This window comes from Tenrec ecaudatus, chromosome 13 (assembly GCF_050624435.1).
Source record: "Tenrec ecaudatus isolate mTenEca1 chromosome 13, mTenEca1.hap1, whole genome shotgun sequence".
NCBI lineage: Eukaryota > Metazoa > Chordata > Mammalia > Afrosoricida > Tenrecidae > Tenrec > Tenrec ecaudatus.
Window position 1 is genome coordinate 92,199,588 of NC_134542.1, and position 17,478 is coordinate 92,217,065.

Sequence of the window (17,478 nt, forward strand, 5' to 3'; positions counted from 1 at the left end):
TTTTAGGTTAGTACACATGAAAATATTTTAAAGTGAGAAATTATCTAAAGGAACACCATTTCCTATAATGGGTAGATACTACCTTTTGAAACAAAAATTCACCTTTGTAAAAACTATCCATTTAAGGTATGATGTGACAAAAGTTAACACAGTTATCTATGCATCTCAACGGCACAGGTCAACAATGCAGACAACTGTATCTCGGTAAGTCTACTTAAGTAGGATGCTTATTCTTATTCCCAAACCAAACTCACTGCCATCAAGTCAGTGAGAGTATAATGTTTTATGGGAGTAGAAAGCCCAGTCTTTCTCCTGCACACTGGTGGTTTCGAACTGCTGACCTTGAGTTTAGCAGCCCAATGCCTAAACCAGTATACCACCACCAGGTCTCCTCCTCTTCCAAGGGAAGATTGAAATTAAAGATCACTAAATTAAAGGCTAATTCCAACAATAATTTGGGGTCCAGATCATCATATTATATGATTATAATTCACAAACCTTCAAATATTAATAATTAATATAAATTTCACTGCAGTCAAACTGTTTTGAGATGCTCCAGTCAATACTTGTTTCTTATTTAAATCTAAGCTCTTTAAAGTAAAATATTTATTTTTTCTATCTCCCAATTACACACTTTAATTAATAGTCTGTGTGTGTGTGTGTTTAGCCATTAATCTATCTATACCATCACGGAGCACTTAACATCCATGATTCTGTGAAATAGCATATTATATGACTTGTAAAGCATGTGAATACCACATTATATAGAAGCAGTCTTTATATTACTAACAAATTAAGTTCCTAAAGCTGCCTTTAAGTCTATTTTGTACACAGTTGATATCTAATGTTGGTTCAAATGCATCTCAGTATATCATTATCTTTCCATGTATATATAAAAATTACAGTAAAAATGTTTTGATGCATATTACAAATAAGATACTGTATGTATGTTTCTTCAATTTGTAATATAATATGCTTGGTGGGGGTTTGCACCACGGGTATATGGATGGTTGGATCTTATCACAATGGATCTAATATGGTATCAGTACTGAATAGATAAGGAAATTCCAAAAAGTTCACAGAAAAATTCCACTATTTTTAAATTCCGTATTTCCATGAACTTTTGAAGTCTACTCATCGAGCTACATATCTATCTATTCAGGTAAACTTAAATACATAAATAATTAAAGATACAAAATTATTGCATCTAAGAAACCAAAGTAATTGCTTAGCCTGGCTCTTATTTGGGCATAAATAAGAAGTTAGAAAAGATTGTCTCAAGTCATTCAACTACATCACTGCCACTCACTCCCACAGAGTCAATTCGGACTCCACGACTCTTACGGGCAGGGTAGCACTGCCCCTGTGAATTTCTAAGACCGTACCTCTTTACAGGAGTAGAAAGCCCTGTCTTTCTCCCTAGGAGCAGCTGGTGGTTTTGAACTGCTGACCTTGCTGACTGCAGCACAGTGTGTAACTACCGCACCACTAGGGCTCTACGCAGTAGCTGACACATTCTGGTCTGACGACGATGATGACAAGAGTATCTTTGAACAGTCCTAATGAAGAAAGTTTCACTTCAGATTTTTGGTGTCTGCTACTATGCTGCAAGGCTCGCTGAGGCTAATGTAGACCACTAAACTTTAACTAATCTCTAGGGAAGCAAGCAGCACAGTGGGGAATGCATAAACTTTAGTGTGTTAGACCTAGAGTCCAACTGTGACTTTGTCATGAAATAGCTGTGTAATCCAAAAGTCACACAGATAAAGGACTGTTAAGAATTATTAATGGGCCAATACATATATGAATAACTCTTTGGCAAATAGCAAAAACTAAATGTACAGTACTAACTTGTACACTTAACCAAACCACATAAAGACAAGTGCAAGAACAATGAATTGTTCAATACTATACTATATGCTTCTCCCAGAAAATATCCACCTTAGTTTTACATTCCTGGACTTTGTGATGATTTCCATTATGAAGAGTTGCTGGAGTGGCGTATAACTCCTTCTCTGATCGGTTGATTTTCACTTCATTCAGGATCTCACCACCATAGTCTCCCAAATGATACCTTTAAGAGGCAAAAATACATGGCATAGTTTAAGAATGAAGAAAAGCAAGCGATGCCTCAAGTATTGGAACATTATCAAATCAAATCATACACACAATTAATTAAATTATTTGAAAAAAACATTTATAGGAAGAATAAGGCTTATTTAATGATGCAGTAACTTGATTATTAATTACACTTGGAAACACATTTCTAAGAGTTGAGACAAAATGTGTTTTCTCCCTACAGAGAAAACAAAATATACTTCAAAACATAAAATTGGACAAAATATTCTTTAATTTTTCTAAAGAAAAGCATAATTCTACAAAGAATTAACTGTACTAGAGAATCTGTAAGATGTACAAAAACAAAAATTTCCATTGCAAGTCCGTATCTTAATTGGAAAGGGAGAGGTACAGTGGGGGAGGAGGCAAGTAACATAAATACAAATTTGTTACAGAATGTTTATCATACAGCACTGAAAAAAACACCAAAAAGGTTTACATTGTGTCCATTATTTGTTTAAAAGTAAGTGGTCATTAATATGTAATAGTAACAATGTTACCTTTTTTCGACAACTTCTAAGGTCAAGTGCAACAGTTCTCGTTTTGTTTTCTCTCTTCTCTTAATCATTTCCAAAATTGTCATAGCTCTACTAAACTCCCGCCTCAACTTCAACATCTTCTCATAGGAGGCCTCATCGTTCTTCCGATTCTATCGAAAACAGTAATTTTAGAAAAACCAATGAACCCAATTACCCACATCTCTACCTCTATTCACCAAAATCTTAACGCATCCAAATTTGTCCTATGTAATTAAACATGCTAAATCATTTAAACAGCAATTACTTAGGAGAATCTACCTAACACTGAGAATCTAAGAGCAAGCAAATATTTACCAGTAAATATTCACTTTTAAAATCAGCTGTTAAAAAAGATGGAATGGCACAGTACAAAAGAGATGAAGTGAAAATCCTGAACTTCAGAATACATTAGGAAGTGCTACTTTCAAGCATAGCAAGTCCCTTAACGAAGTAAAGTCTGGTGTAATCACTTACAAAAGGCTGTTATAATTAGCAATATCCCTTTATATATAAAGATTACTGTAAAAATGTTTTACTAAGTATAGCGATTTGTATTGGGTGCAGTGCTGTTGGGTTAAAAATACCACCATTACTCCTCAATCGATGTGTCCCGCTACAACTGCAACTGTTTATCCTTGAGTTCATTAGAAATCTGAATTTGAAGAGTCTGGAAAAGTCATTAAGTTTCATATTGGAGGGTAATAAAAATAAAAACTGAAGGAGATTCTAATTTCCACTTTGTCCTTTAGGGTACAGCTTCTTGCATTTGAAACATTATCATTCGATGTCAGAAAACGGTTCTCATGTCACTAAAATCAAATGGACAGAGCAGAGCAGGGCAGAACCTGCCCCGTGGTTTCCGAGACCGTTACTCTGTGAGAGGAAAAAGCCTTCTCTTTCCCATGGGGAACTGGTGGTTTCAAACAGCTGATCTTGCAGTTAGCAGCTCAACATGTAACCCACGATGTCACCAGGGCTTACAGAACACTCAACTATAATGTATTAATCCATCATCCTTCTATTAAAATTAATCTTTTTCCCCCTAAGCATTATGTGGCAAAAGGAAGAATCTAAAGCACAGATTTACACATTTTACAGATTGCCTCCCCAATAAAAGTACAGTGTGAAATCACTAGCTGCTCCTCGGGAGTAAGATGAGGTATGCAACTCCCATGGAGAGCTACAGCCTTGGAAACCCACGGGGGCAGTTCTACTGGGTCCTGTCCTCCACCGTCATCATGAGTCAACTCAACGGCAGTGGGTCTTGGTCTCAAGGGGAGTGCTAGATGTTACGGTCTTTCTCTTTCTAGTTTTCACCAACAAGGACCATATCATTCTCTGTAGTGCCTGTACCATTGTTAATAACCATTAGCATTTTCCCTTTTAAATGAACAGAGATGCTGTGAGTCTTTGTAAAAGCATTCTTTTCTCATCAAATTTCCCATTTGTTTAGTGACTATGAATTCTAATTTTTGTCTGAAATCAGTTCATTAACAACTGGTCAATTTCCAGCTTTTTAATTCCATCTATGTTTGTAAACTGGAATTCTGTAAGGAAAAGCCTTCCTTTCCTAGTTCCTCTCTGTTTCACATATATCCATCCATCCACCACTTACTTTCTGTGTGGGCCCGTGAATTACCTAACTGTGGGTTGTAACCCATTAGTCTTGTTATTTATTTTAGAATATGTTCCACATTTGCCCAGGGGAAGTAGGTGTCCTCCATGATGAGCCCGCGTCTTGCTGACGTGCCTTTTCGCATTCCTTAACCACATCCCTACTTTCTTGCGCAGCAGACAAGATCTAGGTTTACCTTCATTTTCCCAAGGAACCCTGGCTCATTTTAAGTGAAAATGGTACTTAAAATCATTATCTGCATGCCAGACATGCCCACTGCTACAGGGGGCCATTGCTTCTAGTGGCCAAGTGAAGAGAGCTAGGAAAAATGCAGATAACACATGCATCCACATACACACATACATACCTCTGTTTAGCTTTGTCGTATTAAAAGCTAAAAGGACACTGACATTCTTTCTTTATATTGAGATATTCCTAGTTCTTATATTCTAATCCATCCAGCACTCATTTTATCTTTTCCTGTAACTTCTCTCGTTGGGGCTTCTTTTCCAATTCCGTTACCTTTCATTCTGGGCTTACTGCTAGACTGGGAAGGAAGTAATTCTCCAACTGCTCCATATTAGAACTAAGTGCAGATGGTTTTGTAACCAAGAATACTCCACAGGTGATTTTTATGTGAGTCAGAATCTAGAACCATTAACTTGGGAGTTAAGCCCATCTCCCTTTCACTGGGCCTCCAGAGGGAGGAGAACTCTGCAGGGCTGGGAGAGGCTAGTCACAGCTAACATGGACTCAGACAAGCTGATGTCTGAAGAATATCCGACGTTTATTTTTCACAGTTTGTAAACACATACAAGCGCATAAGCTTTTCTAACTAGCAACAGCATAACAATGGGGACATGTTTTTGGTCCCACAAGCGAAAACAGAGGGATTAAACAAAGATACGGATACTCTGGGGGAAAAAACAAAATCCAAACCGAGTAACATGAGTTTGAATGAAATATGAACTGTTAAAAGGCTGTCTGTGCAGCCCATCCACTTACCCATTCATTAAAGAAGCCCAACAACCTTTTATTTAAAAAGACACTGTTAAGAGTCTATATTTTGCAATCTATCTGAATCAATTTTCATGGTTTGGAGAGTCTTCTTTTTTCATGCCCAATAGTCCACATTTGTAAAGTTTTACTGTATTTACAAATTTGAGCTATTCTTCTCTGAGCAAGGTACTAAGTTGTCATGAAGTAGCATAGAGTTCCTTAGTTTAAGAATTAGAGCATCGTATTGACAATTCAGTCAAGGTTAAAGAATGCCACCAGTATTTGGGAAAAATCACTGTACAGCGTTTTAAGACAATCATACCCACAAGAAAGACTAGTAGAAATTCTGGTCATTAACCACTAGGAAAACTTCTGGCAGTTGTTAAGCTTCACAACTGTTCTACATAACAGCTGCCAAGGAAAACCTTTCCATGTCTGGAGAAACAGAATCCATGGGAAATATCCTGACTCCTATTATAATTGATCATGATTTTTCCGCTTATAATTTTCCTGATACTTGGCAATGTTAGAGAATGTGCCTGTCTTACTCTTAATTAAATAAAAAGGCGTGATTCTTCTACACCTCTGAGAAAATGCCTGCCTCTCGAGCACATCACTGTACAGTAGGAGACCTATTCCTCTATTAGTTAAGTTTTTCACATAGCTTCTGAAAGCCAGTGATCATCAATCTGAAATCTGACACAATGGGAAATCCTAAAAATGGGAGCAAGGTTCTATAGGGTTTGCCTCTGATGATTGGTTCAGCAGCCTTAAAATAAACTCTTCCACATTCATTCCCCAGATGTCGCTGAAAGCAGCAGGGTGCATTCTTACTGTAAGAATTAGAATTTCACGTATAAGATTTGTGGGCGCTTCAACTCACAACATGGAAAAGTAGCAGCATTTCAAAATACCAGCTTCCCTCAAAGAGGAGATCTATGGTAGTGAGATACATAGTTTATTGACAAACTCAAAATTTCCCAAGTTCATAAGGACAAGTAAATCCTTTTATCACTTCTACTTCAAGTCTAACATTACATGATTTATAAGAAATGGGTATTGAGTAAAATCTGTAAATAACTGTCAGGATTTCTAATATGAAGTTCATTGACATCTAGTTCCCCCTGTGCTCACCTCATTAAAAAGATTCAAGCTATTAGCAGAAAAATATCTGTTACACGCTACGGTGCTGCGTTCCATTAAATCTAATTTGCACATTACCTTTCGAGTTTGCATTTTCTCCGTTCTCCTCCGAAAGGCGACGTAGGGGTCGTTGTTGGTGGAGCCGTCTCTTTTCTCTTGTTTGATCTGAGGAATGAGAGACGGCCCCCTGCAGTTTTTACGTTTTCTTACCCAGTAGTCATATACAGCTTTAATAAGGTAATCATCCTCATTTAGCAGCAGTTTTGCTTCTTGAAGTGTCACGAGCTAAATGGAAAACACAAAATGTTATCAACTAAAGTATTCGAAAAAGAGATATCAGAGTTAAACTGAAGCTATAGGGAAAAAATGTGGTCAATTCTAACAACTATAATCAGATCAGCATGACAGGACAAGAGGACATATTTCAGGTCAGCCTAGCAAAACACAATAAACAGAAACCCAAACTCACCGCCACCTTGTCAATTCCAACTTAGAGAGAATCTACAGGGCACAGTAGAACTGCCTTAAGGGTTTCCAAAGTTCGAAACAACCTTTTATAAAGAGATTGCCCCAAGGTTGTTGGTAGGTTGAAACTTTAACATTTCAGTTAGCACCCAAGAGCTTAACTCCTAACAAAGGATTTCCAAAAAATGAGATTTTAAAAAAATTAGTATTTTGCTCTGAAAGGCAGTTCTGGACTGAAAAAACTGTAAGAAGCCTTGAGGAACAATGGTTTGGAAGACAACAGAATTATCATTATTCAAGTAAGACTTGGACTATAAAGGGATTCAGGGGTCTTTCCAATTCTGGGTTTCTATAATTACAAATTTAAATATCTAACTAGTTTTTAATTCTCTGCTAGCTTCTTTCTTAACAGAAAACACAATGCAGAAATATCTTCACCCACCCCCAAGACAAAGAATAGAAAAATATTCTCTATTATACAAAGGAATTCAAAAAAGTGTGGGAAAACAGAATTAAATGATAAATTTTCAAGGAATTGTTTGAAGCCTTTCTTATGGCAACATAAACATACTTCTGTAGGAATAGACAAAAGACAAACAGCAAGCTTTTAGAACTTTTAACATAATGTAATTTTGAATTCCTTGTTACCATTACATATAAAAGCAATTCCTCTACTCCAGCTGGTCAAGTACTAAGGAAGTATCAATCGCTCTATGGACGTTATCTAGGGCAGTGACACTAGGACAGTCCCCCTAGAGAACCTCGGCCGCTGGTGTCTCGGGGATCCATCTAGTTCTACTTTGTCAACATAACTAGCGTATGCCAACATATCTCAAACCAAGGATCTTAGCATTTTACTTGGTCACATTGGTTACCTTGCTTCTTTGGTAGCATACTTAGGCCAATCACATTTGAAATATAAGTTAAGTATATTAATTCACAGTGAACTTCAGAAAAAGATCATGGAGTATAGGGACTAGAAAGCTTCATAACAGTGATGTATTTTTACACTTTAGAGATGAAGACTGATTTTCAAAACAAGCTGAGATACATCATGTAAACTGTTTCCCTAGAGATAAAGGGGAAAAATATCTCAATTGAAACTAAGATGAACATGTAAATCAATTTCATGTTGTCTAAAAGAGGCATGGCCTCAAATTACTCCTGATTGTGATTTGCCTTCTCACAGTAGGATAACTGATCCTTCGCATTTCAGATCTTGTGATGGTGATTTCTAAGGTTCCATACTTGATTGTCCAGAGAAGTGGAGCTGAGGAAGAGATTACGCTGCCACGCGAATTTACGTGCACATGACTGGTTTACCCCACGTCTCAGCAGAGGCAACTTCACTGTACCTGAGTGTATCTGGTCTTTAAGGTGGATGGCCAGAGCCTGAGACAGGAAAACCACCACCAATACGTCCGCATATCATCTCTAAACAGATCTCTTTCTACTCTTGGGTGAAGTTCTTTTAGAATGGTGAGATACACTCCAAAATCATTAACGGGCAAGAACTGACTTTCTGGAAAAGTGAAAATCTACCGCACGCTGACAGCATCACTGGCAGTTCTAACGTATTCTGGGACTGAAGGAAAACAATTGTTCTGTTTCAAATAAAATTTTATAAGCTTCACTAAATACACCTAGAACTTAATTAACCTTAGAGTTAATCAGGAAGATAAGATCTCTTTTCAACAACCAGCATAGTATTAATGAATTTCTTACCTAACAATACTATTAAATTAACACTACTCCCAAGCCTTCTGACTGACCTGTCTGAGGAGCGAAATGCCTGCTCAGGTTCTTCCCCATGGTGCTTCTTGCTCCTGCTGACACCAACTTTCTGCCTTGCTGTTAAGTACCCTCATTATGTCATTGGCAATAGGAATGCAACATACAGTACACAGTTAAACCTGCTGACATTTCTAATTAAAACTGCATTTTCTTGTTTAACTGATTTTATGTTGTTCTGAAGCACACTTTTATTTTTGATAAAATCTTGGTTTCCACCCAATCTGCACTAAGGCAACTAACATCAGTGCACATCTGCTATGAGGATGGCGGCAACAAGTGGAGTGGGCAGAGCAATTTGCAGGTAAGCAGTCACTAACTATATCACAGGACTAAAAATCCCCATAACCTACTTCATTTATCCCCAACAGAAAATGTTCTGCCATTCAGCACTTTATCCATATGAAAATCCTAGGAATCAGTATTCACCTAACAAAAAGATTTGTGTTACATTTATTATTTCCAAGTCAACTCTGAGTTTGACTCACCTCATTAATTATTTTGTAAACTTCAGGATGGGGGAATAACATTTGGATTTATGATGAGGAACTTATAGACTGCTCTTAGCTCCAGAGACCCAGACTATTTAGTTTATTAATATACACAAATCTCATGGTCTAGTATGTTCTCTTTTAATAAATCATTTTATTGGGGGCTCTTACAACAATCCATACATCAAATGATTCAAGTACATGTGAATACACAAATAAATTACATGTTAAAAAAACACAACAACCCAATATTTTAAATTTACGTCAATTAATTCCTAACCCCAAACTCAAACTCACTGCCATCAAGTCGATGCAGACTGACAGCCGCCCTATAGGACAGGGCAGAACTGAACCCTGTAGGTTTCTGAGATTGTCACTTTTTAAGGTAGTGGAAACCCACATCTTTCTCTCCAGGAGTGGCTGGTGGTCTTGAACTGCCAACCTGGCAGCAACCACTACACCACCAGGGCTCCCCATGAATCAATCACTAAGTATTTAATAATTAGCTACAAGCCCATCATTTTCCATATGGAGAAGTACGGAAAAAACCTTTTCCATTACTTTATTCCTTAAGAAACATACACTAAGACAAATATATTACTAAGCAATAAGAAAATATGAAAATTATGGTACTGAGTAGTAGTGCAATCAGATACAGGGTAGTCAGAAAGACACCCCATTTGAGCGTGTCCAAATTTGTTTTCCATGTCAGTAAGTTATCTCTTCATACTACATGTCATTCCTTTCATAATGGATGCTTACTATTTGTATACCACTGCTAAAGTCAGGTTTCCAGAGAAAGGTTTTCCTGTGACCTGAACGTGTTCTACGAAACCTTTTGTAAACCTAAACGGCTTAAAGGGAAGGTGCAAACACCACTGATCTTGGTGGGAACATGTGTGAGCTTTTTCAGGGTGGGGCGGGAGGTGTAAATTCAAAATTCCTCTCCAGATTTTTCAGTTAGTGGAAAAAAGGTACTAATGTACATGTTTTATAAAAGTGAACTTTTGGATGGTTGGGGAATTTAGAAATAGTCAAACACTCATTTTTTACCTTTCTATCCAAGAATGAGAGCCTACAGTTCAAAGCCATGGGTGATGTTGGTGGCAAGGGGTGTTCTGTTTCGGACACAAGTATGGAAGTAAGGAAGTCATGACATAATCGAATTCTATGGGAATTTACACGGAGACCAGCAGATGATCAATGAAGTAGAGAATGTTAATTAATGGAAAATAAAGTCTTATCTGCTTATGGAAGGAGATAATATGTGTCTGCAAGTTAGAAAGAAAACATGAAGTATATATTTTAAAGGAAACTCTATGAAATGGGTAGTTTGTGGTATTAAAAAAAGATGAACTTTTACTTAAATATAATTTCAAGCATTGAAATATAATTTCAAGAAAACCTGTAATAATAAAAACACTTCAAAGAATAGTTGTAAAACCAAAATCTATAAATGTGGGAATACACACATTTATGTTTATGTTCAGTTATCCCTCAACATCCATGGGGAATTAATTCCAAGACCCCCACAGATACCTAAATCAATAGACACTCAACTACTCTTTAAAAAATGGCATAGTATTTGCTAATATCTGCATATGCTCATATCTATTTTAAATTATCTCACAATTACTTATAATATTTAAAACAATGTAAATGTTACATAACAGCATTTTATGCTCCTTCTAAGTGTTTGTGATTATTTTGATCACTTATATTTAACTGCTTTTTAGGAGCTATGTTTTCACAGAAACAAAAATACACACAAAATCAAAGGAAGGAGACACGGGAACCATGTTCAAACAAATGCTGGAGACTGAGGACCTGTGAGAGGGCAAGAGACTGCACTAGGGAATGACTACACACCGCATCATTATAACATTTCCCACCTGTTGACAGGGTTTACAGAAGCTCAACACATGTGTGGAAGGCAGACTATGTACGTATGTATGCGGGGGTTCAAAAGGTTTATAGGAGGATTCCATTGTTTGAATTCCAGTTTTCCACAAATTTTTGAAGCCCTCCCTGTGTGTCCAAGTGTGTATGTGTGCACATAGAAGGCAGAGTTATGGACACTTCTTAGACTTCTGGGATTGAAGGCTTAGGGCCACCATTTCCTGGGACAATTATGTTCATGAAATAGTCCATTAAGTGCACATTCCACATCCCAATGAGGTGAGCAGGCTCTGCGTCTTCTACGATAAAATAACTGGTCTCTGCAAAACCGAAAGAAGGAAAGTAAAGACTCCACAAGGAACGCTGTTTACAAAATGGAGCCTACTCAAACCTTGGCCTCATCTACCCTGAGACCACGAGAAATGGATGGTGCCTGGCTCCTTACTACGGACAGTTCACATCACGGCCATAAGAAACGGATCTTTATAGAACGGTACAGAAATGTGGAACAGAACCTCAAATTCCTTAAGCATTCAGAACTAATTGAGACAAGAAAACTCCTGAGACTACTGCCCTAAGAGATTCTTTACACCTCAAACCAAAACTAAAATATGAGGGGCTAGTTTGAGCTGAGTAACAACTAAGACACCGAATCAAGAATATCACCATTGAATACCGTGCTCCTTCAAAAAAATCATCTCTATGAGAGCAAACGGTCTATGATTGCTTTAAAACAATGAAGCCAAGGAAGCAGGAAACCACCTTCATGGAAACAGCAGCTAGAGGGAAAATCATGAAAACGTTCATGCATCGTGAAGAATGAAACCCATGTCACTGAGCAACGTGTGTGAAACATGTTTAAAAAACAACCACTCCCCAGTCTTATACCCTTTACCTAGATTCACTTAGTAGTAGTTTTATACACATTTGTTTCAATATTTATTTGCATGATTTTCCTATAATGCATAACATTAAAAAAATCCATTTGAGACAAAAGTTCATACATAGCATGGCTCTTTACTTCTAACCAAAGTGTGGGTGTCCTAAGAATAAGAGTATTCCCTTTTATAATCACAGTACAATTATCTTGGATAAATTTCACATTGATATTTTAATCCAATCTACTATCTATCTGTATGCCAACTGACTGAAAAATAATCTTCGTGGCATTTTTTGTTTTGTTCTTGTTACAGGATCTAGTCTCAGGTCAAGGATTACAATTAATTGCCGTGTTTGCAAGAAGTGATTTTAAGAAGAAAATTTTTTAAATGAGGTAAAGTAATTCCATTTAAGGATGGGAATACAGGGATGCCTCCAGCTTTGGGAGTCCCTGAAGAGGAAAGGGATCATCAGAAGCAAGGGAGTCTGTTCTGTTTGGAAAAGTTAAACTTGGAAGGTCTGCGGACCGCCAAACGGACATATCCAAAAGGCAGCAGAAAATAAAGACATCTGGGGCTCCAGAAAGAGGCCAAGGGCAAAGACACACGTGCAAGGGGCTTCCAAAAGTTCGTGGGGACACTTCCATGAACTCATTTAAGGCCCCTTGTAGTATTACATCCATGAAAATACTGAGGCAATGAAGTCAGCCAAAATAAGAAGACTAAGAAAATAAGTGAGACCCTGCTATTAACACGATCTTAAATGCTGATAAAAAGAAAGACTAAATGTTTATGAGTAATAGTAAGAAAATTACTAGAGAATGAATTGTATTCATGAAACCAAAGACAAAGTCAGTTTTAAGAATGAAACTGCTCAACAATGAGCAATGGAAATGATTATGGCTTTGGGCAACACTGGCTTCACTGAAATGGTCTCCATGGACTGAGGCGGACGGAAGCTTTGCTTCACTCAATCTTTATGTCTTTATCAATCTAATAAATACCAGCTTAAGCATAACTTGAGTCTTTTCCCTAGGAATGCAAACTCCTAGACAAAAAACTAGAGATTTATGAATCTATAGAACAAGACTTGGGATGAAAGAACCCCTGATGTTTTTAATTCTTGGTTTTAATAATAAGGACTTTTTTTTGTTTGTAAGACAATACCTTTATCTCCACTGCTAAAAGTAGATGCTATATTGCTCTGAGTTTAACCAGGTTTTTTTTTTTTTTGGGGGGGGGGGGGAGGAAAACGCTACAAATTTATCATTGAGCAAATACAACTAAATTAGGAAGTGATAAAATTGGATGGTGCTGATTATATGTGGCATGTTAATTAATTTTCTGTGAAAATGTGTTTTATACTATATAACTGGAACGTGTGAGTTTTTATGTTTATCCTGTCCATTCGTCCGCCCTGTCCCCCATTTAGGTAATAAGCTTTATAAAGTAATATGGCTTTTTGTCACCTGTCTTGTTCACCTGGATACGAAACAAGTAATACTGACTGGAAACAAGTGAGAGAAAGAAAACAAATGACAGAAAAGAGCTTTTGATGTTATCACCAGTCAACATGAGTAATTTCTGAACATGAAAAATAGAATAAGACAAAACACATGCAAGTAAGAGGGGGGGGAGAGGGGAAGATGAGCTCAAATGGAAAAAAAATGTTTTGAAAATGTTGATGGCAACTTATGCACAAATGTGCTTGACACAACGGATGGATGTATGGATTGTGATAAGAGCTGTTTAAGAGCCCCCAATAAAATGATTTAAAAAAATCAAAACAACCAACAAAAAAAAACACACAAAGAAAAATTCCAATACCCCCTCACCAAACTTAAAAACACAATAAAATGGGAAGAGGGTGACGAATAAAAGTAGATCCTACAAAACAAAGATAGAATGTTTACAAAGAACAAGTGACTAGAGGCTACCATGGTGCTATTACCAATACAGGAGAAATGAGGTCTTCCCATGGAGTCATTAAGTAGGAGGAGCAAGAATATACTGTAGAGGAGGACTCTTATGGACTTCTTACGTGAAAGAGTCCATACCCTTGTGGCTGAGAGAATGACACACTGGTTAAACAGGCTAGCTGACAGAACAAGGAGGATTCTGTAGCACACCTAGACTACGTTCCTGTATAAATATAAATGCTGCAAGCAAAGCTCATTTTTTCCACATAAATAACTTCATGTTGTTTTTGAAGTCTGATATTATAAAGAGAACATTTCCCATGGCATTAGATATCCTGCATAACAATTATTTTTAATAGCCTTACAATATCCCATCCTACAGATACTCTTTAATTTATTCTGAATGTCCCGTTCAAAGATCATCGGCACTGTCACTAAGAGAGGACCCAAAAAGTTCACAAATTGAATTAAAAGATAATGCAATTTTCTCACAAACTTTGTAAAGCCCCCTCTCATAGTTATCTCAAGAAAAATTCCTATAAATTAGATGATTAAATCAAAGGGTATAAACATTTTAAGACTCTTGTCTTATACTGCCTGAATGCTTTCTATTTTATATTCTCAATGTCATGTGTAAGAACAGCCCGCTAAAGACAATTCTTAATGGTATATATATTTTTTTCTTCACTTGAAAAAAAATTCGATAAATAATTAAAACTAAAATCTACTTAATGTGCTAATAAAAGCACCTTAATATGATCCCGAACAATGGAGTATATTTGCTTTGACACGAGATAACTGCTGTAGGGCTCCAACCCAGGTAATTTAATAACTAAGGAAGCAAAAGACAGTCCCCATAACATCTTAGAACCTTCTACCTGGTATCATTGATATATTAAAAGAAAAAATGTTGGAACATTACTATTCTTCACAGTCCAAATCAAATAAACTATGCTTATGTATTCACTTAAAGGAGCATGCTGTAAATAGAAATTCTGAGATAGCGGGAGAAGAAATTGAAGAGTTTGCAAATACAGTGTATTCAGAGCTAAAGAAAATGAAATACTAAAACTGTTAATTGGATTAATTATAAAGCAAGAGGCATTTATGTGATACAATACCTGATTAGAACTGGCTTTTTCAAGGCGGTCAATCATAATTTCAAATTGCAAAGGCTTAATTTCCATCTTTCTGTTAAGTCTGTTTAATAAAGTCTCATCTTCTGAATCCATATCATAATCTGGTTGCTCGTTGTCTAGATTAAAGGCTAGAAAAGAAAAAAAATTCTTCAAACTGAGAAAAAAAGTTACACATTTTATGATATTTAACTACAAAATACTTTAAAATTACAGTACATTGACTAAAGTGGAGTTCATGAGCAAACCTTTCAAGCTTGGTCACAGGATGGAAGCTACTATGTTTCCAACCCATATATGCATGGATTTATGCAAACCAAACCTATTCTGACATTTTGCTGTGACCCATGGATGACTGCAAACGAGTTTTCTTCCTCATTAAAGCACTATCTTAACCTTCTTAAGGTGTCTTAAAAAAACAAAACACTGGCATCCACAGAGATCTGCTGGGCCAGGAAAATTAAGGCAGAGAGGTCAGCTCCGCAAGGTTATGCTGAATGTTTTTTAGAATCCCAAAGAAGTACTCTTCATCTTGATGACTTTTCTTCAAGACACACGATGTTAAGAGGCCTCAGGCATTTACTAAAAAGAAATGTGAAGAAAACTTCACTGATGAGAAAAAGGGTAGCAAAGTTGCACTAGGGAACTATTTCCCTCCAGGACCAGTGAACATGCTCTTCCTTTAAGAGTCAGAAGGCCTATCCTACAAGAATTTCTTTGGGAAACTTTATCCTACCCACCCTGTAGTCTGACCGTGTCCCCCCTCAAATGTCTTTTGGTTCCCAAAATGCAATGAAAAAAAAATGATGGGCCCCTCTCTAAACAAACTCACCGCCATTGAGTCAGTTCTGACTCATAGCAACCCTCTAGGACTGCCCCTCTGTGGTTGCTGAGACTATAAATCTTAATGGTAGTAAGCCTCACCTGTCTCCCACAGAACTAATAGAGGTTTTGAACTGCTGACCTTGCAGTTCGCAGCCTAACACGTAACCCACTAAGCCAATGGGGGCTCATAATTTGAATTCCAAAAAAACAAAAACTCACTGCCATGGAAACCAATGCTGACTCATAGCGACCCTATAGGACATGGTAGAACTGCCCCAGTGAGTTTCTTAGACTGCCTCTCTACAGGACTAGAAAACCCAGTCTTTCCTTCATGAACAGCTGGTGGTTTCAAACTGCCCACCTTGCCGTTAGCAGTTAAACGAGTAACCATCATGCCACTAGGTCTCCCAAGGTCACTAAAAACGTCATTTCGATATGGCATTTATCAAAAAGGACATATTTTGGGGGGAAGGAATTAAAAGAAAACCTGCCTTCAAGTACACAAGGCAGCTTCAAAAGTTGGTGGAAAATCCCATTACTCTTCATTCTACGATTCCGTGAATGTTTTGAAGCCCCTTGTATAAAAAGAGGATGTGCCAAGAAATAATGGTTTTATTTTTGTTAAAGTTTGTATGATTCTATATCAATGTTTTCATTTAGCATCGTAAACTTTAATCCACATGATTTAAAGTTTTAAAAGAACAGAAAAAATAATGCTTTAAATTTATTTAGACTATTCAAGCACAAAGTATATGATTAAACTGACCCATGAAATTAATTTTTTTTAATAAAAGGTGGGAGTTTGCTAACATAAAACTCACTATCATCAAGTCCATTCTGATTCATGGTGACAGTCTGAGAAATTCAAGGATACTTCCACACTGTCCTGTGGGATTGCTGTGAGTCAGACTGATTCAAAGGCAGTGAGTCTGAGTTGATGGGATCAAATACACAATAACTTGAAATAGAGCCCAGGAACCTTAGAACCTTAGGGGGTCAATGAATTTATGTTAACGAGGAAGGAACAACCCAGAAAATGAGAATAAGAGTTGAACAAATCGAAGAATGTAATTAATGTCACTAAATGGTAACTATACAAATGACTGAATTAATGTATGCTTTACTTCCTTTATCTCAAGAACAAAATCAAATACATGGCTCTTTGATTTGCAATTCTAATTCTAGGAATTTGTTCTATGAATAGATTTATACAGAGATCAGGACACACATACATACCAGGATAATTTTTTTAACTTGTTTATAGTAAAATAATATAATACAAGTAACTAACTAAATAAATATATACACACTATAGTGCACTAAGTTTTTTTTAAGGGGAAAAGTATGTCCAAATGCAGGCAGATGCACTGAATAATTTTGGAAAAACATACAAGAAATTGATAATAGCTCTCTCAGAGTAGGGTGACTACGGGGGTGGGGATTGAAGGATGATGCAGAACATTAAAATATTTCTTTGTTCCTTTAGGAATAAATTCTTAAAATGTAAATAAAGTGGGAGAAATACAAATACTACAAATGTTTTGAAATCACATGGTAAGATGTGGTGCAAGGCAATCAAAGAGATAATAGCAATCAATAGGATTAAAGGCTGTCTGTCTACCAGGAAGCATAAATTAATACTCTACATCATTCCTTACAAAATGTCTGGCACCTTCATATT

General features: G+C 36.8%; 1 protein-coding gene across 1 annotated transcript in view; it reads right to left on the minus strand.

The window, feature by feature from the left end:
- The window catches only part of EPC2 (enhancer of polycomb 2), a 131,874-nt gene that overhangs the window by 23,150 nt on the left and 91,246 nt on the right, over positions 1 to 17,478 (minus strand). The window contains exons 3-6 of the mRNA XM_075529824.1: positions 14,958 to 15,103; positions 6,472 to 6,678; positions 2,619 to 2,767; positions 1,942 to 2,074 (exon numbers count right to left, since the gene is read on the minus strand). Of these exons, the coding sequence (XP_075385939.1) occupies positions 1,942 to 2,074; positions 2,619 to 2,767; positions 6,472 to 6,678; positions 14,958 to 15,103 (635 nt within the window). The remainder of the gene's footprint in view (positions 1 to 1,941; positions 2,075 to 2,618; positions 2,768 to 6,471; positions 6,679 to 14,957; positions 15,104 to 17,478) is intronic.